The 22,642-nt window shown below is 33.3% G+C and overlaps 1 protein-coding gene across 3 annotated transcripts in view; it reads right to left on the bottom strand.

The window, feature by feature from the left end:
* Positions 1–19,520, bottom strand: part of LOC119637527 — a 43,129-nt gene extending 23,609 nt beyond the window's left edge. For 2 of the 3 annotated variants that reach the window (XR_005247271.1, XM_038033587.1), the window contains exons 1-2: positions 19,280–19,520; positions 5,687–5,816 (exon numbers count right to left, since the gene is read on the bottom strand). Coding sequence is in view for 2 of the 3 variants with exons in the window: in XM_038033587.1 (XP_037889515.1) it covers positions 5,687–5,816; positions 19,280–19,405 (256 nt within the window). In the remaining variant the exon portion in view is untranslated. The remainder of the gene's footprint in view (positions 1–5,686; positions 5,817–19,279) is intronic. The other variant, XM_038033586.1, reaches the window with a different exon arrangement.
* Positions 19,521–22,642: the final 3,122 nt, after the last annotated feature.

Below are 22,642 nucleotides of genomic sequence, written 5' to 3'. Positions count from 1 at the left end.
GTGTGGCACCCAAACATCGAGCTTCTTTTTGAATCCAGCTTTGTGTAAATGGTTTAAAACTGTTTTATGGTCAATTTTTAGCTCCTGGGCGATGTTACGACGGCTAACATGCCGGTCAACTTCGATCATTTCTCCGATTTTATCGACGTTTTCGACGACCGGCCTACCTGTGCGAGTTGCATCTTTAACTTCAAAAATTCCTGAACGGAATCTACGAAACCAAAATTGCACATAATTGGCTGTTATAGTATCGGAACCATAAATACCATTCACAATTTTAGCCGCCTGGCTTGCATTTTCGCCTTTGTCAAAGAAAAACTGTAAAATGTACCGAATTTTCTTTTTGTTCACTTCCATTTTTAACACGCTGTAACTCACAACTGAATGCACCAAACAAAAAACAGCAAAAGAATTTTTTTTACTGCGAAATGTACACTATGTAAATATACAGTATCGGAAATTGTTTGATCGATACTTGAGAAATCTATCAGTGCAGCATCTACCGAAAAAATAATAGATTTCTTTTTCCCTAAACTAAGAAGAAATGTATTTTAAAATCTTAAAACAAAAGCATCTAAGACTGTCGACTTTATTAAAAACTTTACCACATTTGAGATTTGAAACCACGACCATTGAGTTGTTCGTCGAGAGCTTTTGCCTACTCGGCTACTCAGACGGACTATCCTTAGTCGTAGCTTATGCAATTTGACCTGTTTTTTATTTTTCCAATTAGTTTATTCTAAAACGGTATGCTGTCGGGCCAAGAATTCCGAATTTTCGTCCAACAAGGCTCTTAATGGGAAGTCCGGTAAGTGTCGTTTACGCTCGTCGTAATTATCGCTCGTAATAAACCGAACATTCGTTTTCTCGCTAATCTTATTAAAAATGAATTTAGCAATAACTAATTTATGTTTACTGTTGTAACATTCTGTTGCTTACATTTCATATTGCCGGTATATTTGTCAAATTTCGTCGTTGAATTTCTGCAGATATCTCTGCGCTATAATTTTTGTGTTATATGAAATTTTCGCTGATTTATACCAATTCAAAATCGCAGAAAGAGCGCTACCTGAGATGAGTAATTTTGGGTATATGTATTGAGTTATTGCTGCTGTAATGATTTTGAACGTCAAGGGTCAACTATGTGTTTTTCAAAAGTTAACAGTGTGTATTTCAGTTAAATTTAAAGTATGTTTGCAATCCAAATTTAATGTAATAAATATTTAAGTTCAGAGTGAAAATATAGGGGTGTGCAAATTCTTTGTTCTCGAATATATATTCCGTTTGGCATTTTTTCGTACAAAAACATTTTTATGTATATCATAGTTCATATTCACTTAAAAACACAGAATTGTAAATGCTTCTGCTTTGCAAACGTTTGAGAGAATGCGACGTCCTATCAAGAAACTATGAAAAGAATCTACGCCCATAAAAATGATGAGAATGAAAGAGCAAGCACTAATGTGTCATACTGACCATTAAAGGAACAATTTAGGTTGGTTTCTCATCACTTTTAATAAAAATTAAATATTTAAAAAGCTAAATTATTTAGTAAAATTTTTGCTTTTGAATTACATTTCTTGTGCATCAGCCCCACCTTTTCATACTGTATGCAGACGTTATTCGGATACTATAATGTATAATTATTATATTTCTGAATATGAAAACCTACTTTAAAATTTATCGACGCATTTGATGAACACAAAATTCAGAATTTTTCAATGTATATGGATGAAACGAAGAAAAATTATATTTACTACGTATTATTATTATTATTATTATTATTTTAATTTTAGACTAATGAATTGAATTCTTAGACTAAAAAAAAGACATTGAGCACCAGCAACACAGGCTATCGGCTCTATTTACTACGTAAATATACACAGTTTGTTTTTTTTTTCGTTCGTACATATTTGTATGTACAGCAGAGCGCAATTTCACGTAAAAAATCCAGAATTGTAAATACTTCTGTTTTGCAAACGTTTGAGACAATGCGACATCATATCGAGAAATTATCAGCGGAGTCTGTACCCATGCGAATAATGAGAATGAAAGAGCACGCTGTCAAATGGTTGCTAATTAACGTTACTACTGTTATTCCTAACAGAAACGCAAAAAGTCCCTAATAACCTCCAAGTTTGAATCTTAACAAATATGTCGGAGTGACGAATAAAGTGGAAATTGAAGAAATGGGCAGGAATTGAAGAAATGGGCGCCATCATCAACTCATTCTCGATTATTTAATAATATTTGTTAGTTTTAATGCATTTATCCGATTCCCGTAGCTTTTTGAGACGTAAAGGTAAGAAATTTCATCGATTATTACGTTAATTATAAACAGGAACGAACATCAATTTAGTAAGTTAAATTGTGTTTGAACGTTATGTCATATCTCTCAATAATACTTTTTTCATTAAATAAGAGATTTAAAACGCTAGGGGAAAATTCGATTAGATTGTTGCAAAGAAATAAAAAAAATTTCGTTGCTACATATTGTGTTGTTATTATTAATTTAACCAGAGAGATGAATTCTAACACTAAAGTCTTAAAGCATTAGTATCTAAGACTATCGGCTTTATTGAGAACTTTACCGCACTTGAGATTTGAACGCACGACCATTAAATTATCTGCCGTGATTCTTTGTTTACTCAGACACTCGGCGGGTGATATTGTGTGTAATATCATAACACAGCTTGTTTTTAATAAAGATTTCGAATTTAGGGAAGTTGTATGGAAGTCTCAAGTAAGCTAGAGATCAGAACTTCGCTTATATGAGACATAAGTAAAAGGATTGAATATTGTAGTGTAGATGATATGTTAACGAATCATTTGTTGATAGGCAGTGAGTATATTGTTGATCATCTCCTAAACATTTACCACATTTGAACACGGAATTACTGCAAGGACATGTATTTTTCAGTTTGCAAGAATTACACCTATGATTTTCAACACACGTGTTACGTATTTTGTATCGATCACAGCTACGAAGCTTAAAGCCAAATATGAAACACTTACCACTTAAGGAAGAACCATAACTTGTTTTAGAAGTTGTTTGAGCTGTGACACAACAAAGAAAATGGGTCGGATTTTCATTTTAGTTGATCTTCATCAAATATTAGGTTGGACGGAAAGTTCTGTTGTATTTTAAATATGCAGGTAACTTTTTTTGTAAATAAAACAAACGTGTGGCTAGTGCGTCACTGGGATTTTTTTTTTGTCTTTTTTGCTGGTGTATAATATAAAAGGAGTCTTTTTTTACAGTTCATCATTTACTTGTGATATTTAAAGTGAAAAACATATCAGTATATAAAGTGCATTTATGACACTGCATTTTGTATGAAGCAACGCATCGGTTGCATGTAAATATTTATGTGCGGTATTTGGGAAAGATATTGTAAATGTTCGTGCTTGTCAACGATGGTTTAGCAAATTTCGTTCCGGGGATTTAAGCCTCCATGAAAGTGATCGATAATGATGTTTTGCGATCCATGTTAGAAAATAATCCACATTTAACAAGTCGAGAAATTGCAGAAGAGTTAGGCATTCATTATACAACTGTTGGAGATCATATAAAATCTCTTGAAAAGTGGACATCAACCGTTGTATAGAAATTCAGTAAATTTGAAAGTCGAAAGTTATGAATAAATGAATGCATTTGTGAAAAGAAAAGAAGGGTACATTTTCGACTATTTCTTTCGATCCTATCCCTCATTCACATAAAAAATGCGTCCTTTTATAGCGTCTACAGTTACTTAAGTTTGCTAAATGTCGACTACGTCAGTTCAAGTTTCGGCGCTGTCCTATGTAACTTAAAAAAATATCATAAATTTATGTACAAAACTGTATTAAGGATTGATGCAAAATATTTAATGGTTGGAATTTGCCTGTTTTTCAATAACTTCTATTAGGTATTTTTCAATCAGCAACTTCTAATCAGCACCAGTAAATTAGTTTATTTTTCCCGGATTTATGACCAACTAATGAACTAGCACTCAGTGTGTATTAGCACTCAGAAGTGTATTAATTAATAGGGATGTAGATGACAACCAGAAGAACTTAAAATTGACTCTAAATGATTCTACAAAATAGTTTCAGCTTACCTGTCCGTCTACCTTTTTCGCGTCTGATATATGAAAAGTTGCAATACGTTGTTGTATTTTGCAACCACGATCTTTGTTTCATAGTAGTTTGATCTGAAAAACTTAGATAGGATAGCACCATTTTTGCACTCTTTGTCATATAAAAGTTTTTACAAAAATTAAACTTTTATAATTAGAATTTCTACAATTTTATGCTCGAAATTGGTTTCGAATATATATTTGCGATACATTGTTTTTGGTTCGGATCATATATTTTTGACGGTTTTTCGCGTATAAGCTTCTCGGAAGATAGCAACGTATTTTATGCAATTTATGGTGAGAATACTTAAAAAATAATAAGCGTCCAACAAAAAAAATTAACTTTATCAAATTTAGATTTTGTCACATTTTGGGACCTCACCAATATAAGGGCTGTTTTGACACATAAGCATTTACATGGTAACGAGGCGTGAGTTTGATTATTTTATGACAAGAACAAATCAGGCATTGCCTTAGACAAAATGGTAGAGGGTATTTCATGTTCTGTCCTGCCCGGCTATATAATGCTTATGCTTGTTTTGTTTCAATTGCTTACATATTTTTAAAGTTTGTGAAGGTATATCTCTTTGTTAATACTTTGAACTAAATTTGATTTGGCTTCTATAAATCTGTAAGCAGGTTTTTACGTTTATTATTATTCTGACGTGTCTTCCAATCAGGTATTTGTAGTTATATGTAAAGTGCTTTGTTACTCTCAGTATAAAATCTGATGCACTCTCTCCTATAAAGTTCTACAATAGCCTCACATGTCCACAAGAAAAATTGTGGACAACCTTATATGAAGACTTATTGATCTTCTTATAGTAATAGTTACAGATTTCGTTTTCAATTTATACTTTATAATTCATTCATTCCATTATTACCTTTATACCCGTCACCACTTGTGGTTCACTTAGCGCGGTTGTATGGAACAGGGAGAAAGGTTTCGAATAGACCCACCTTTTATTATACAGATCTATTCAAAATCATAATTTGAATGAATCTAAACCTGTCTGTCCGTCTGTCCCTCTGAAGTCTGTCCATGTATTTGGGTTCACGCTACATCTCGCAATCTTTCAATGAAATTTGGTACAGTGACATGTTTTAACCTCAGAACCCTTGAAAATTGTTTGAGTCGGTTCTTTTTTTCGGCAAACCTCTATATAAAGCCATATTCTGAAAAGTCGTTATATAGAAAAAAATTACAATTTTCAAAATTGCTTAGGAAAAGTCACTAAGTAGTAGTGTTTGAGCATTCTAAATTAGTATGAAAACTTTGGACAGGCAATTTTTGAACCCCCTTCATGAAGAAAATTATATCATAATAGTAGTTTAACATAAAAAAACTTAATTTTTCAAATTTAAACCTTCTAGGCCTATTTTTTGCACTCTACCCCAAAAAATTAGTTCTACAAAATTTAGACCATCTACGCATAATTTTGTGTCCTGCCCTATGTAACAATTAACATTAACTCGTTAAATGGAATTTGACAATTAAGAACACAAATTTTTGCATTGAAAAATTCGTAAAATCCACAAAATACGTAGGACCATATAAGTAAGCTTACCCGCGTTGGCTGGTGGCCTCTCCTTCGGATAGCAAACTCTGAAGAGACCTCTCGTTCTTGTGTAGTAATAATATTTGTTGTTCATATTCATCAGCAGAGATTCCGCGTCAGCGTGTTTAGCCGCAAAGACCTAAAAAATGAAACAATTTTGTATTTAATATATGTATGTACATTTAAATGTCGGCAGTATAGGTATATTTTTGGAAAAGGCTGATTTGTTTTATAAGTGTGCTTCCAAGTTCACTGAAAAACATTTTGTTCATGAATAAATCAACACAAAAGCGGCGGAAGTGATATCGCGGCTCTCGAAATAGCAAACACAAAGGTCCAGCGCACACATGTAAAACTTCTGACCGAAATGACAACCGACACTCTTTTCGCCTATGAGTGCTTGTATGGTAAAATATAGGCTGTAAGCCTTAAAATGATAATCCTCCAAATCAAACCAATGCAGCTCTTGTCTAAGGGTCTAAGATAATATAAAAATTGGCACGACTGGGGCGATGAGATACTACCCTTTGAATGCCTGAAATGACCTCTTGCGCGTAAGACCTCTTCCCATAGCAACAAAACGAGACATCCGCCTGGCCACAAACAGATTGCCAAATCTCAAATATCGTCTGGAAGTAATGAAGCACTTCATAAATGCTAGGATACTGAACGTAAAGCAGATGCTATCTCATCCGCTCAAGCTAACAAAGGTCAAAAGATCCGGCTAAAATGTTCCAGTTTAAGAACCCAAAACGAGTTATAAAAGAACTGTACACTGGCAGTTCAAAAGTGGGATATGGCGAAACTGGGGTTAAGATATGCGACCCCATTCAACGTTTAAAGAAAGGTAGTTTGGAAGCTTTGTTAAGTTTAACAGTTTGAAATATTTTATGAATATTGTGAATAATTCTGAAATTCTTCTTTTAAATAACTTAAAAGCGCTTAATATGGTCCTTTTTGCCTATTGCGTAAGTTAACGCGGGTTTGATACGTATTCGACATGCAGCAATTTTTTTCTATATATAGTAGCTTAAGAGCATTCTCAACATGTTCTTTCGATATAGGCTAATTGTCAAGAAAGTTTCGAGGTGTTTCAAGAAAGGTATTGGTCGATTTTGTAATATCAAATTTAGATCTTCTAGAAGATTTGTTGAAAGTCAGATCTAGTGTCATAGTAGGCATAAAATAGCTAAAATTCTTTACAGATTTACTACTCAAAGCCGGCAAAAAAATAAAATAGGAAAAGAAAATAAAACAAATAAAAGGGAATAGAACATACAAACTGCGGAGGAAAACGAGGAAACAAATATAACAAGTAAGCAAATTATATTCCGTTGCGACCGAATTGTTTTACTCATCACCGTTATCTTGAAAGGAATGAAAAAAAGAGAAATATAAATTTGTGTACTCCATAACACTGGGTGGGCGTGATTGGGATTTGATATTCTTGCAGAATAATTTTATGAAAATTTATATCGTGTAAGTGTTGTCTTTTAAGGGCAACGAGCAAACAACACGGGAAGCAAAGGTCTTTGGGTTGTATAGACGTGTGTGCATTGTAGGCGCATTCTTTGAACTGTTTGGATAACTTTCAAACCAACCTGCGTGCGAGAACTTCTATTGTTTCTCCCAACTGAAGTCGCCAGCTTGATTTTCAAGGCCAGAAGAATGTTTACAACAGAGATAAAACAGACGCACAATCGGTCAGACGGACATCCTTGTCTCTATTCAGAATTTGATGCTAATCAAGAATATATATACTTTGTAGAATCCGTGAGGCTTCCTTCTGCTCACTGTAAAAGTTTTGACAAAATGAATACACTCCTCATGTTTCGGTCATGGGTATAAAAAAAGAAGTGGGAAAGTGGGCGGAGACAATAATAAAAAAACCTTGCTTTTAAAATGCTGATTGAATTTACAGCAGTATGTTGTGCCATACTAAACAATTTTAAAAGCACACCTCTCTCAATTGAAGAAGACCTTGATTAATTCTAAAATGGCTTAAAATTGAGCGGTTCCTATGTATATTATTTGCAAGCCCAAGTTTAAGAAAGAATTGTTAAACTTATGTAGATATTTATTTGCCTTTTCAATACAGTCAAAATAATTATGATTTTTACCGAAATTTCGAGTTTTTCTAATGTCGTAGCGGATTTCCACTAACCAACATTAGGATTTCAGTTTTTATTTGAATTAAAAGGAATGCTCTGTCATGACAACAATTGCAGCAAGTGGCCAAAATGGTATTTTCATTTAATTCATATAGTCGCCACTATAGTCACTATTGCTGGGTTTTTTTGCAGCAACACATCGTTCAATTTATTCAATTGACGTCAATACACATTCGCAATAAATGTCCTAGTCGGACTTAGGAGCTCGTAATGCAATACACCTTGCTGATTCAATTATATGCAAAGCGAAACGTTATGGCCAGGAATATTTCGCGTCGTTGTCGATATGGATGCCTCTCCTGAACAAACATATAACTTCTTGCACTTGTCGCAACAGATGCACTTTTCATCGTCAGTCACAATACCCCACAGAAACTATTCTTTTTTTGCCTATCAAGCGGTGAAGCTACGATATTGGAACGGTTAAAATGTCATATCCACACAATTTGCGAGATAGCCGTTTTCCTTCCTCCCACCACGTGTAAGCGTCTAAAAACAGTTGAGTCATCAATTGCTAAACTGTTCGGAAGTTTTTCGAGACTTTGAGCTGAGTTTTCGGCCAATAAATCTTGCAATTCATAGTCGGTGAACTTTTTTTTATTATTGACATCAAATTCACCACTTTTAAAACATTGAAACCAAAACCGACAACTGGGATACGATAGAGAACCATCACCATAAGCTTCTGAACATGTTTGGTGGAGTTCGGCACCCGATTTCTTCAAGTTAGGGCACAAAAGTACTTAAGGTCGAACATGCAATTTTGACAGTTCCATGGTTTAGCATCGCCATACGATGAATAACTCAATAATATTAAGTGGAAAACTACTTTTTTAGGTAGGGTATTTCCCATTTCTTTATCATTTTTACCTGTAAAAGTCGCTGGCCAAAATTAACGCAAACACCTAATATGATGAAGTGGTTTGTGTTGGTTACGAATTCGGCTATTGAACTAAACATTTGTTTATTGTTTTAGTTTGTTACATTTACTTCCTTCTTGGAACCATTATCTTGTGTGCTTAGGAATTGAGACGATTTAGGGTTTTCACAAATAACTGAGAAGACAAGAAACCATTTTTTTTAAGGGAACTTTTCTTTCTGGTTCGAACTGTGGAGGAAGTCAGAAAGGATTGAGTCTTCGTTCGGAAAGTTTGTAAAAAGAAAACAAAAAAAAATGATAGAAACAATTATAATTCTGGCAAGCGAAGAAAACTGGTTTTGCATGGGAATTTCAAAAAAAAGCTTAGCATTTTTCACTGTGCCGACCCAAATATCTCTTACTGAATTGCAAAAAATATTGAAAAAACATAATAAAAACATAACATTTAAAACATTGGTGCGTGCCGTCTTGTGGCTGCAGTAATATTTTTTATTATGTATTTTTGATGGAAAAGCTAACAAAATGAGTATAAATTACAACAAAAATCGCCTCAATTATAAATTCCTTCAATTATTTGTTTTATGTATTGCTAGAGAGTATCAAATAATACTAATTTATATAAATTAAAAAAGAATTCACGAAAATTGCATGTAATTTACAATTTTTCCAACAAAATCAGCTAGAATCTTCCTTTAGTTCTTCATTACTTATTCCTGCAATTGCTAGTGCTCTATATATATAATATCTATTTTATGAGGATTTAATTTCGATAAAATTTTCGTAAAAACAACAATCAATAAATGAACGGTAAAGAAATATATATGCGCTCAGACATAAAGATCCACGTTAACAACATTTCAAAATTTAGTAAAACAATCCGAATTTAAGGAAATGAATGGAGCAATTACTGAATAGCATTTACTGGTTCAAGCAAGAATGCTTTGTTCAAAGAGAGTTCAGTAAGAATATTAGCGAAGGAGAGCACGTAGCAACAGCATAGCGATGAATACTTTCCTAGGTAGAGTCTATGTTTTACAAAAAATAACACTGAGAATCAGGCACACGTTGAAAATTGAATTTTTGAAAAAAGAGAATTAAATTTTTGTTTTCAAGAATGCACTCGTTCGTTAATTTTTGATTCATTTTGTTGCAAAAAAAAACAAATGACACTAAAATTTATCAAAGAAAATTCAAACATATCAATAACGATTTTCTTGTTTTTTTCGATAAACCACACACGTCACAATGAAAAAAAATGTCTTGCAATTTAGAATAATTTTTCTATGTAGCTGTGACGATGATTTTAGGTAGTTACTTAAGCTATTTCTACACCACCCAGGCAAGATCCTAGAGATTATGCGTATCTGGTTAATTGGCATCGTAGCATGCCAAATCACATAGAACTATTAGCTTAATTAGGTTACTTTTCTGGAAGGTAAAGAGAGGTCCGTTAAATCTACAAGGATCGCAGATGAACATGTAGAGAAACCGCCAACGACGGAAAGAACAATTACAGCGCTGCAAGTCTAATGGGACCGCTAATCACTTTACGATCTTACGTGTTACCTAACGAATTCAAAATAGAGTGCTTTAAGTACTTGATGTATAAAAGTTTAATATAGTTTAAATCTCTCATCATGCCACATCTTAAAAACTACACCTTTTAGCTTATAATTAGTTTTTCGAAATACGGTAATTTCTGTACTCATAGCTACAACCTAAAGATGACTCTGCGGCTGTGCCAGCCAATGGTTCAAAAAGCAAATAAGTTATTAAACGAGCGAAATTAAAAAAAATTAATTTACAAAGAACTTTTACAATTTACAATGAGCTGAAAGCGAGAAATAGTAACACAAGTAATGTGCGGTGAAACGAAAGCACGAATCACAACAAATGAGGAAGAAGAAAATGATAGAAATGAGAAAAATATTTGTGTATAGAAGAATTTCGGATACCCACCCATACGTACAGCTAGGACAATTTGTTAGCCAGAACTATTCACTCTCGTGTCTTCTCATTGGCTCGAGAAAATGTTTCACAGTTTTAGATCACTATTCCTCATAGACTGTAAATTACGATTTTTTGTGTAGTACGGGCGTCTAACTGAATTTTTTAACGGTCGTAATAACAGTTTTTGATAAATTTCAAAACAATATCTGTTCTAAATTATAATTTATAGACTTTTCACCTTTCTGTATGAATTTTGTGACCATAGTCTCCAATAATAGATAAAAATGCGGGATTGAAACATATTATACCGATCAACAATATGTTCAGTTTTTAGTATCTCTGATACGTATTTCTAATATTACAACCACCCACACAACGCCCACACCACCAAATTTCTTTAATCCTTCTTCGAATAAAACGAAGTGGTTAAAATTAAAGAGCTTGCAATACCGACACCCAAACTGCGCAGAGCTGCTAAGTTTTATTAAAGTTAAATTCATTCGACAAACCCAATCGTACCGCTGAGAAATGTGCATGTGAAGATGGTTTTTGGCACGTACCTTATCTATGTATGTTTTAACCTTTATCAAAAGTGGAAAATAAATAAGAGGATCACAAGTGGCCAGCATTTTTCCGACTGTTCTTTAACTTGAGGCATCCAAGAGTTTTTAAAGATATAGTCAAAGACTCCAAAATTGATCAGATTTTTATTGCGGTTAATAAGCGGTTTTTGTTTTTTAAATTGCTTTTTACTTTCAGATGTACTTATCCTAATCGAAAAGAAAAATAAAAGAAACTTAAAAGATTTTAATATATTTTGAACGTAGGTTTGATTTAAGTACATCCTTAACGAAGAAAACTAATTTGCTTCCGGCAATACCAAAAAGAATTCTAATTTCTATGGTTAAATTATTCCCTGTACTTTTTCTCAGACGTAATAAAATGTATAAAAAAATATATATAAAATAATGAACCCAGACGTTGAAAATATTGCCAATTGTGTAAAAATTGGTAATAAGTGTTTATACGCCTTTATGCATGGTGCCCTTATTTGCAACTTGCGAACATTTCTTGTCCCTTCTTGGCAAATTCCTGGGCCATTACTTTGTCAATACCCCTATAGAAATTTGTTTATACTTTAAGCAGTGTGGTCCGTTGAAGTCTACATATAAGTCTATTTTCTTTAAGTGTTGAAATATTGAAGTTCTCTGTACGGTATACCTATCTCTACGGATATGCGTCATTTTGACGCGATCATAATGTAAACAAAATTTTTAGTAAATTAGCTCTACCTATGTAAACATTACAACAATAATAAGTAATCGAAATCGTTATATCAAAGGCAAAAAGCAATAAGCAACGGCAAAAAGAACGAAACGCACAGCGAACGAAGCTACAGTGCAAAGAGATTTTGAAAGTTTCAGTTGTTTGGTTCGAGTATTGAAAAATAAATTACTACAATATTTTTTGAATTAGTACTATTAATGCGAACCTCAATTTTGTACTATTTTGACAAAAAGCTCTTCTTTACCATCTAAACATATCTAGACGACATTTGCAAAACATGGTCAGTATTTGTGAGGAGTGTTCTGGCTCTGAAGAGGATGAAAACGAAGTGATTCAAAACGAGGATGAAATTGTGATTTTGAAATCTGATGAAGGTATGCAAGCAGGGGAATCATAAGAGACTGAAAAAGAATATCAACAGAAATTAGGTCTTCGCAGAAAAAGGGTGCGTATCCTATCCGATGCTGAATCTGAAAATTAGACAAGTATTTCTAGATCGTCCCAAAATTCGGATGCATCTTATGGTACAGATATAGCGGTCGATAGAACAACTTGGACGAAATTGGAAGTGAACAGAAGTATTTGTCGATATCCTATCCACAAAATCTTCAAAAACATCGCCGGGCCTACTGGCCACGGAAAAAAAAATTTAATGGAAGTAAACAGTGCTTTTCATTTGATTATAACCAAGAACACGATAGAACAAATAAAGAGTTGTAATGCAGAAGAAGCATGTCGTGTTTTGAAAGGAGGTTGGAAGCTTTCAACCACGAAGTTACTTGCGTTTAGTGGGATTTTATACGCTAGGAGAGCATATGAAGCAAACTCACTAAGTGCTTTTTATTTGTCGTCCAAGGAATGGGGACCAGCTTTTTTTTCTAAAGGAATGCCCAGAGATAAGTTCATGCAAATCCTTCGTTTCGTCCGGTTATATAAACCAAAAAAAATGGAACGATCTAAACGTTTACGCACCTACAAATTTGCAGTGATATCGGAAACATGGAACCATAAATAATTTTTTCCTTTAGCTGAGAAATAAGTTGCAAAAAGAAGTAGTTTAGTTAGAACTATTCGATCCAAAAAGATAAAACTTCTAAAACCAGCAAATATCAAGAAAGATAAAATGAAGTTGTGCTCTTCTACAAGTCAGGAAATCGATTTGACTTACTTATATATAAAAGGAAGTCAAATCTAAAGGTGCTGTCACTAATCACTAAGCACACTTTCATAACAGTAAAAGACAATGAAAACATAGCGCAGAAACAAAAGCATAGTGCAAAGCTTAGAGTCGACATAGCAGACCAAATGACTCGCAAATATACCACCAAAACAGCATCTTTTCAATGGCCTCTCCAGGTGTTCATCAGCATTTTAGATTTAGCGACACTAAACGCATGGATTTTCTACACAGAGTGTGCGGGGTCAAAATTATCCAGATAGAAATTTCTATTTCATTTGGCCAAAGAATTCGCAAACGGAGAAAAGAAAAAACACAAAAACATAGATTATAATCACCCATCGTCACCTAGTAATTTGGAAGAACGCAAGACCTGTCAAATGGGGTTTTGTAAAAAAGCAATAACACCTGTAAAATATATGAAAAGGCTATTTGCGGAAAGTGTACAAACAAAATTGAGTATTTGTGTAAAATATGCGCGAAATAAATGTAGAATATTGAAATAATGTTTAATAATGTTGTTGAATAATAAAAACTATCCATATATATACATCCCAGATTTTCATTTCTTACTTATAGTGTGCAATTACATTGCTTTCTAAGTATTGTTATATATACGCGTTTTTGCGTCAAATTGACATGCGTTCGTAGAGATAAGTATATAAAAATCGTCCGGAAAGGTAAAGTGTTTTAAGAACGCTCAGATTTTACTGCTTAAAACTTATTTTTTACACATTAGGCCGAGTTCTTCTGCTGCAAATATGAGAAATCTAATATCATCGTGTTATAATGTAGTAAACTTAGTACTTGCCCGCTATGATACACCGAACCAGCTACTAAAACAATGGGAAACATAAGAAAAACATATAGGATAAGTGACTTTGAGTACAACTATTTTATTTACTCTGCTGCTAGACATAAATATAATTATCGCAGCCACTAAAGTTATCACAGCTGTATTCAAATACTAAAATTCTTACTTCTAAGAGAAGAACGTCCTAATATCCCTCACCAATGACTTTTAATGCGTTCAAGTCCTCTGATACCTCGAATCTCTTTATTAAATACTTCCAACCAAATTTTTTTACCGTTTATTCCGATTTAACTGATAATCATCTGTACCAAATAATAAACCCTATTTTGATTCCGAATTTGGTCATTTCAGAAAATAAGAGTTAAGGTCACTGAAATATATATTAACGGACATCTCGGGACCTACGGAGGCATTCTTCGACCAAAGACTTTTTAAAGATTATGTATTTTAGTATAAATCAAAAACAAGTAAGAAAGTTGTATTCGGCGGGGGTCGAACCTCGTATACCCAACAATATTCTTTTCGCACTCTACTCTCCAAGTTCTTTTATTTGATACTCGCTGGTATTATTAAGAAAAAAGTAACCGCGTTCTCTAGCGTGATCATTTTAAAATTAACCCGTTTTTAGGCAGATAATATATATTTATTTGAGAAATGTATAAAATAGTTTTAAACATTCTATCATGTTTGCGTTATAATAAATAAGCATAAAACCTCGCAAACGAGAAAATAATGAAATTTAATCAATTGTAACTGTGAGTGAGTATCGCTAATTCTTGCCATTTTTGTACTTAAAGAGCAGACGGTTTCGTAAAATATTTGTGGAAAATTTCAGCTTTCTAACTTTTATAATATCTGGATAACGCGCAAAAACCCATAAATTTTTGTTACGAAAAATAGAGTTGCATTTAGGTCATGTCCTGCTGCGGACTTCTGCTTTGACTAATTCAGCCGTTTTCAATACCAACCTGCGTGTAAAAACTTCCAATATTTCTACCAAATTTGAAGTTGATGTATTGATTTCTTCGACGGAGAGGGCCAAAAACAAACAGCACACAGACGGACACACATAGCTAAATCAACCTAGAATTTTCCGCTGATCAGGAATATATATACTTTATAGCGTCTCTGAAGCTTCCTTTTGGGTGTTACACACATTAAGAAAAAAAAAACAAAATGAGTATACCTCCATCTTACGGTAGTGGGTATAATAACATTGATAACATTGACAGCTCGAGAACTTATATGTTACAAAACGCTACACATAAGCTTGGTGAGACTGCTATTTGAATATGCCTCTGTTATGTGATGTCCTTTTTACAGGTATTATGTAGATTCAATAGAATCTGTTCAATAGCATTCCCGCTCTTTGCTTTATGTTTGCGACAGAACCCAATTATCTCTTTGCCTCTCTATCAAAATTGGTAGATTACGTTTGTTTCCCTTGACGTCATTAGGAAAACGTGGAATTATTCTTGGTGTTTCTTTCTTAGTCGAGTTGGTAAATGCCACTAAATACCCGCCGGCACTGCTAGATAAAATATAAGATAAATTTCAATGTCGCTAACCGTCTTTCTGCAAACTTTATTTTGATAAAACTCAACCAATGTAGACATAACCACGAGTTTTCATTCCATTTACGGTCCTATGCAAAAACCGAAATGATCTCTAGCATTTAACTTCAACATCGGATTGATTAAATTCTATCGAATTAACTCTCCTTAACACAAGGGCCTATGCCACATTCAAATTAAGGTTTGACATTTAAAGCTTTGCATGATTCGCAAATTAAACCGGTGGCCAAGCTTTTGCATATTTGCAACAGCTTAGGGGTCCCCTTCAAACTCGTATCTATACAGATTGCAAGTGTGCCTCTTTTATTCTTTTTCTTGTTTATTGATACATGAATTTATTTTTTCTCCATTTTTTTTCTATATTTTTGTTTGTGTTGTAAGAAAGCGGCCTGCTCCCTTACTAATTAGCCATACTTGACGGTTCTGCGGCTTATGAAAACATGTTCGATCAGACCTATGTTAGCATACGTAAGAATAGATACATAAGAATAACACATATGCAAGTCAAAACAGTTATATAACGGGACAGGTATGGAGATCGCCACTATAAAAGAGCACGTAGCGAGGTAAGTAATCACAGACTACTAAACTAGTTGACGTTAGTGGTAAGTTTTTTTTTGATTTCACGGATAGGGAATGGCAGGTTTGGCTTAGCCGTCATCCCTGAATGACTAATGGACACTCTCTCTTGCGACGTGAAACGGTCACGGACGGACGATTAGCTCTATAGGCCGAGGTTGGCTGTTGTAACACCCGCGGCGTGTTCCTTTTCTTTACAGAATATTGCGATACAGAAAACGTGAAAAAATTAAGAATAATGTTTCGGTACGCATTAAAATCAATTAAGAGCGTTAAACAAGAGTCAGGTCACCGCGCTGGTTTTTTTTCTTCTACCAGTCTTAAAAACGCTGATCATTGTAATCTTCGCTTAAATAAATAAATAGAAACATAAGAACAAAACCGAAGGGCCAAGTTATTTTTATACTATCAATCTTCTTGAAAAGAGTCCTGGATTGGCTGATTGGTAACAGTTAGTAATAATACTAGCATGAGATTTATTTCTAAGAGTCAATGGAATTCGGCTGTAAATTTAGTTTAGTTGAGTTTCATGTGTCAATAAATAAATAAACAATGTTGTCTGTTATATATAACAGTAGAAAGAGCGTGCTAGAAAGATTTCTTCAATTAGAATAACGAGGCCTTCGATAAATTACGTGCATAGCATCTTGCAACCATAGAATTCAACTGCTCAGTTTATTTATTAATATTTAGTCTGTTTAGACACACGATTTCAATGGCTTGGCAAAAATGAATATACATTGTATGCTATATCGATCATTTGTTTCATTATCCTTATATTTCATTTTTCCAGCCGTGTTCGCCAGTCCATTTACTTATCCACCGTCTGCGAAACTCACTTATATGTAGAATAAGTTATCATTGGGAAAGCTTTGTTGACTCTCCTCTTTTAAAATTTTTACTTCCATAATTCTTCAAAAATAAAAATTTGATGTGTTTTTTAACTATACCAAAGAAGTAAATATAGTCATATTAATTCTATTCCATATCTAAACTGAAAAAAAATAACACAGTTCAATAAACGTTATTCTTTGCTAAATGCTTTACTTTAATGCTTATTACAACTAGTCAATTCATGAGTAACGGCACCAAACTTATCTAAACATTCTGACGATTTCAGGATAGGACAGCAATATTTTAATGGTCCCCTTGTTATAGAAAAAATACCAACTTTACATATTATTACCAAAAACAGTAAATCTGTATTGCTCAAAATAAATCTGTATTGATTATTGCTGCCTCGCGTAGCTATTACAAGCCGAAGTCTTTCTAAAACACGTTCTTCAGCAGGCCTGTCTTAATTTTCAACCGTTTTTTTTCTTTAATTCTAATGTGATAGTAACGTTTTTTAAATTCTACAAGTGATAGAACGTAACTGCTCAAGGATATATATGAAATAAAATTTTCTCTTTACCAAAGGCAATTAATTACCGGCGAAGTTTTACGTAAATAAAATACTGCTAAATAATGTTGTTCGTGTGTACGATTAATATCCAAAAGTTTGGAATATTTAATATAATCAAATCGGCTAAGTGAAGATATTAGCAGAAATTAATTACAACCTAAGCTGAACACTTCGCACACTGCAAAATTAGCAATACTCTAGGAAAGTGTAAAAGATCCGTATATTGTAGTCATAAATTACTCACCTGGATAAAATTAAATATCTGCACAAATAACTCGGCTTCATAATAAAAGGTATGTAGTCTACTTACGTACTTCTTTGTATGTATCTATATAAATATGCACGTATAATATTCAAACCGGTTTTACAATCATATACATCCGAGCGTATTCAAGTGTTTATACTCTATCGCACGTATTGTATATATAAGTGTATCTATAGGTATTTGACCGTCTAGGCTTCTTTTAAAATATATACGCCTTTACTTATCTACAAAGAGTAGACACTTGTATTTCAATTGAGAGTTAAACTTCGTGTGAACATTTATTGTGGATAAGAAATGAGATTAATTTTTGAAGATAGGATTTGCTTGTTGATTGCCTTAATCGAACCACTGCAATAAAAAATGAAATAATCTACCTGTGAAACAAATTTCTGGCCTAATAATGAAATCCCAAAAGATAGCAAATTCACATGGACACTCCTCTTGAGTCTTTATTATCTTCGCTCAACTCATATGATAAAACTAGCTGCAAAGTACGTGTTTGTCCTCGTATTATTTTCGTATTTTTCAATTGTTTTTATTTGTTGAGTAGTATATATCAAAGGTATTTTAGTTAAAGTCATTAGTTGAAGTTCTTATTGATCAACATGTAAAAACCACAATGAAGGACGAAATTCATGTTCATATTGCATAGTTCATTAGATAACATAAAAATTGTTTTTAAAAAGTTTTTTTATGGTTACTGCTTTAAGCTCGAATGTCATCATTATTACCAAAAATCCGGCCATAGGAAATCTACTACCAACATTGCATATATATTTGTACGTAAAAACAAAGTAAATAGTTGACTTACAGTTGATAAATTTTTGTTAGTTGTGAACAAATAATGTTGGGTTCGGCACTTGTATATAAGTATTAGAATGTAACTAAATAAAAAAATGAAAACTAAAGCAAACTATTTTTTTTTGTTCCATAGTCACACTGAAAAATTATATGTATTGAGATTTTGTCATTAATTGAAAAACCTTATAAATACGTATAGTTGCCCTATCCTAACAGCACAATATTTATTTTTCTACTTTCTGTAATCATTCTGCAGAGAAATCTACAATTTTCGTATTGCAATTTTACATAAATTCCCCACATTATGGTGCTAATCCTAGTTCATTTAACTGAATCAGTTAAAAAGCCCAGTTCATAAATAAAATATATAAAATTGCTCAATAATAAGCAATGCTCATACTATTGATACGAAGACCGTTCCGTACAGCAGCAAGTAAAGTTAATGGACCGTAAAAGTTGTATATTGCGGCAATCTAATATATACAAACGTACGTGTAACATAGCATTTTCTTCTTTGCCAAAGGTCTTATTGCTGTATTAAATACAATTCGCATTCCATTGCTACTCATACGTACTTAACACTCATAAGTAGAACTCACGCATGCCCACCATTGAAACCAATTTATAGAAAGTTTACGTTTTCATATAAATGGTTTTAATATTTTCAATTCAAATCTTATGAATAAGCGAAGTACTTACTTGAATATTATTTCTTCTAACTTCATAATGCAACCAGTTGTCTGTAGAAAATGCAATAGCTAATAACGCTGTAGCAATAATGGCGGATATTGTCGCAATAGAAAGCGTGACAGCAGAACAAGGCATATTTGCGTACAAATATTAAATATTCCTTTATATTATTGGATGCAAAGCAATATTAAAACTAGTTTTCCGCGTTTATTTCTACAAACTACACTATACGTTTGCACCAATGCTTTCATACGAAGATAGTTTAACGACTAAGCGAAAAGACTTAAAAACTTGATCGTGAGACTTACTTGTAACAGAGGTGAAAAATTTAGTAACATGCTTGATTGACTTTCTTTTTCCATATTTATTCTCAGCGGTTGGCAACTTCATTCAGTCTTTTCAAATAAATGATGCATATTTGAGTGTAAAATATTCTGTAGTCATATCTACGTTAAGAGTTAGAAGCAATAACAAGTTGCTACATTCTGAATATAGAATAGAGTTCCTCGTACGATGGGAACATAAAGTGAAGATAAACAATTGAAATTATTTTTTTGGACGAATGGAACTTTGATTAACAACACTTCTTATTCAAGAAATAAAAGTGAAGGTCCTGCAATTAAGGGTTTCAATAAAAATGTTAGAATAAAAGATGATGAAATTATGACAAGTGTTTATAAGCAAACAATCTACACAAGACGCGGCAGGTATTTCGTAATATTCAATTAAAAGAATCGAACCAAGAATTTGACATTTGTAAACACGTAGTGAAATGACGAGCCAATAACTACTATAACTTTCTATAATTCCGTAATTAAAAGCGTGTACATAACTTATTTGTTCCACATCATATCATTGTAACAAAAAAAAATTTTCTTGTTACGCTACCGCGAGTCACATTCAAAATGTTGGCACGGATCTAATCAAGAAATATTAGGAATAACATGTAATAAAGGAATTTTACACAGCAATACCAATATTTGAGAAAATAATGTAAAAACGGAACGAAAAGGAGGCAAAATTATTTAATATGAACAAGGCAACTAATTTAAACAAACTTTCCCCTTACGGTATGAAATATTAGTTAACCTAGGCTATCTTCTAGATACTACCGAGATTTATGGAAAGCATTCAAAATACGAGCGCCTTGAATACCAAGATATACTTTTGTTTGTTATATTTTTACAATTATCATTGAATTTAATTTTCAAACATAATACTTTTATTTAAAAACCACATTTCATCAAGTAAAGTTGTTCAAGGACATTGAATTTAAACATATACTTTGCACAAATAATTATCGTTCCCAAAAAAAATTTTATAAAGTATGGTTCGGAATAACGAAAAAGCGATTGCGACGTTGTCGATTGGTGGTTGAACAAGATACGATGAATTTTATTTTTCTTTGCTCTTTGGTTACAGTTCTTAACTACTAAGCTTGTGTATATACAATATAACACAAGCAGATGGTGTTGTAACAGAGCATCGCAGCATACCCAGTTGCTACTGCATAAGTTTTAAACGTCATAACGTCAAAGATTTTCTTCAGATTCACAAATTACATTAACATTTGTGTTCAGCATGCTTGGCGAGTGAACATGAAAATTTACATAGTTGCGTAGCCTAGAGATATAATTAAAATTTATTACAAAAATATCATTGTGGATATTCCAGTTGAACCTATTTCTTTAAAGTAGAGTCGTAGGTTAAATTGAAACTTCAGCTCATTAGCTTGGGTTTTCAGAACAATTGAAATTATCAGCAGCATTACCAGCAATGTCAGGAATAAGATATTCCAACAACATTGTTTTAATTTTAGTCTTATTACATTGATTTTTATTTTTATCTGAAATAATTCTGGTTTTTTTTTCTGGGCTGCTCTGACCTGGAAGTAATGCAAGACGAGGTAGCGTACATTTGGAAATTTCATGGTAGGAATGTTGTCGCGTTTAATGATAAACATTTCACCTGTTTTAATGTTAAGGGTTAGTTTCTTCCACTTATGCCTTTGCTTGCATGATCTCCAAAATTCATGGTTTAATTGAGAATTGGGTTCCTATTTTAGCATGAACGATAGTTTAGTCATTTACTAGATTTTTTGGTATTAATGGCGATATATCGGAGGGACCAGTAGACCCAACCGTCAAGAAACCGGAATCTAATGTTGCCACTATATTCTCGACTTTGTCTTCCAACTCTTCATATGTCAATGAAGCTGTACCTAAATTTCAAATTAGAAGGTGCTTTGCTGATTTTAAGGCATTCTCTATTAGTCTTCCAAAACGAGCAGCGTTGATTGGAATAAAGTGGAACTGTACTTACTTTGAGCTGCATATTGAAACTTTTTATTGCTCACCATTTTCGGAAAAGATTGAATCAAAAATTTCTGCCAGTTTATTGGTCCGCTAACAAAATTTGTCTTCGACTGATGAACCCTTTTAATACATCTACGAAAGGTATAGTTGGTAGACAACTCATAAGTCCGAACTGAGCTGCCTTCGTAGTTAAGCCATAGAGCACTCTGGCGTTTACATTTGTAGAAAACGCCTGCATTGCAAGAGTACTTCTCGTTTGTGGAAGTTTCCCCATTATATTCTGACACAATTTGGAAAGAACTTCGCTAGATTCTAAGCGTTTCTGTGCTTTTGTTCTCCCTGCTATTTGTCCTCTTATTGACCAGAATCTCTTCCTTATTATTCCTAATAATGCCCTCGGAATCCATAGCTTGTCTTCATCATGCACCATCTTAAATAATAATTCTACCAGAGGGTCGTTGTATGGAAGAAATTTCATATCGTGATCCATGTCGTAAGATAAGTTCAGTTTTTTTAATCGTCCTCCGACTCGTATGATTCCTTGGTTATCAATGAAAAGAAATAAACTGCAAACAGAACTTTGTTTTCCAAGCTCTTTTTTTTCCAATTTTTTGGCTCGTCCTGGAAATCAGTTATTTGAATGTCACGTATGATATCCAAAACTTCTGCGTCAATCTCTTAGGAGTTGCAGGTTTCAAACCTTCTTCAAGATTTGTTGGCCAAGGAAATTGAACCGAAACGAAGAAATATGACATTATCCGTTGTAATTTTTGCGATGAAGACTTGTGTTCAACGTTGTACAAAAAAACAAATTTAAAACTATTTGTGATTGCCAATACTACAGTTGTATTTTATTTTCTTTCAAGATAAACGGTAATTTGTAGATGTGGCAGGAATATGGCAATCTCCAAAAAACGTCTGCTTGCCTAACGAACAAATAGTGATGACTGAGGATTTATCTATGGCAGCACAATTTTGGAATCCGTCCACAAGAAAATTTGCAGAGCTTTTATTTGCATCTCTTCGAAGACGATATGATAGTCTGCAACTAGAAATG

Source organism: Glossina fuscipes, unplaced genomic scaffold (assembly GCF_014805625.2).
Source record: "Glossina fuscipes isolate IAEA_lab_2018 unplaced genomic scaffold, Yale_Gfus_2 60, whole genome shotgun sequence".
NCBI classification, from domain to species: Eukaryota; Metazoa; Arthropoda; class Insecta; order Diptera; family Glossinidae; genus Glossina; species Glossina fuscipes.
Note: the sequence above shows the minus strand (reverse complement) of the source record. Positions and strands in the feature narration are given on the sequence as shown.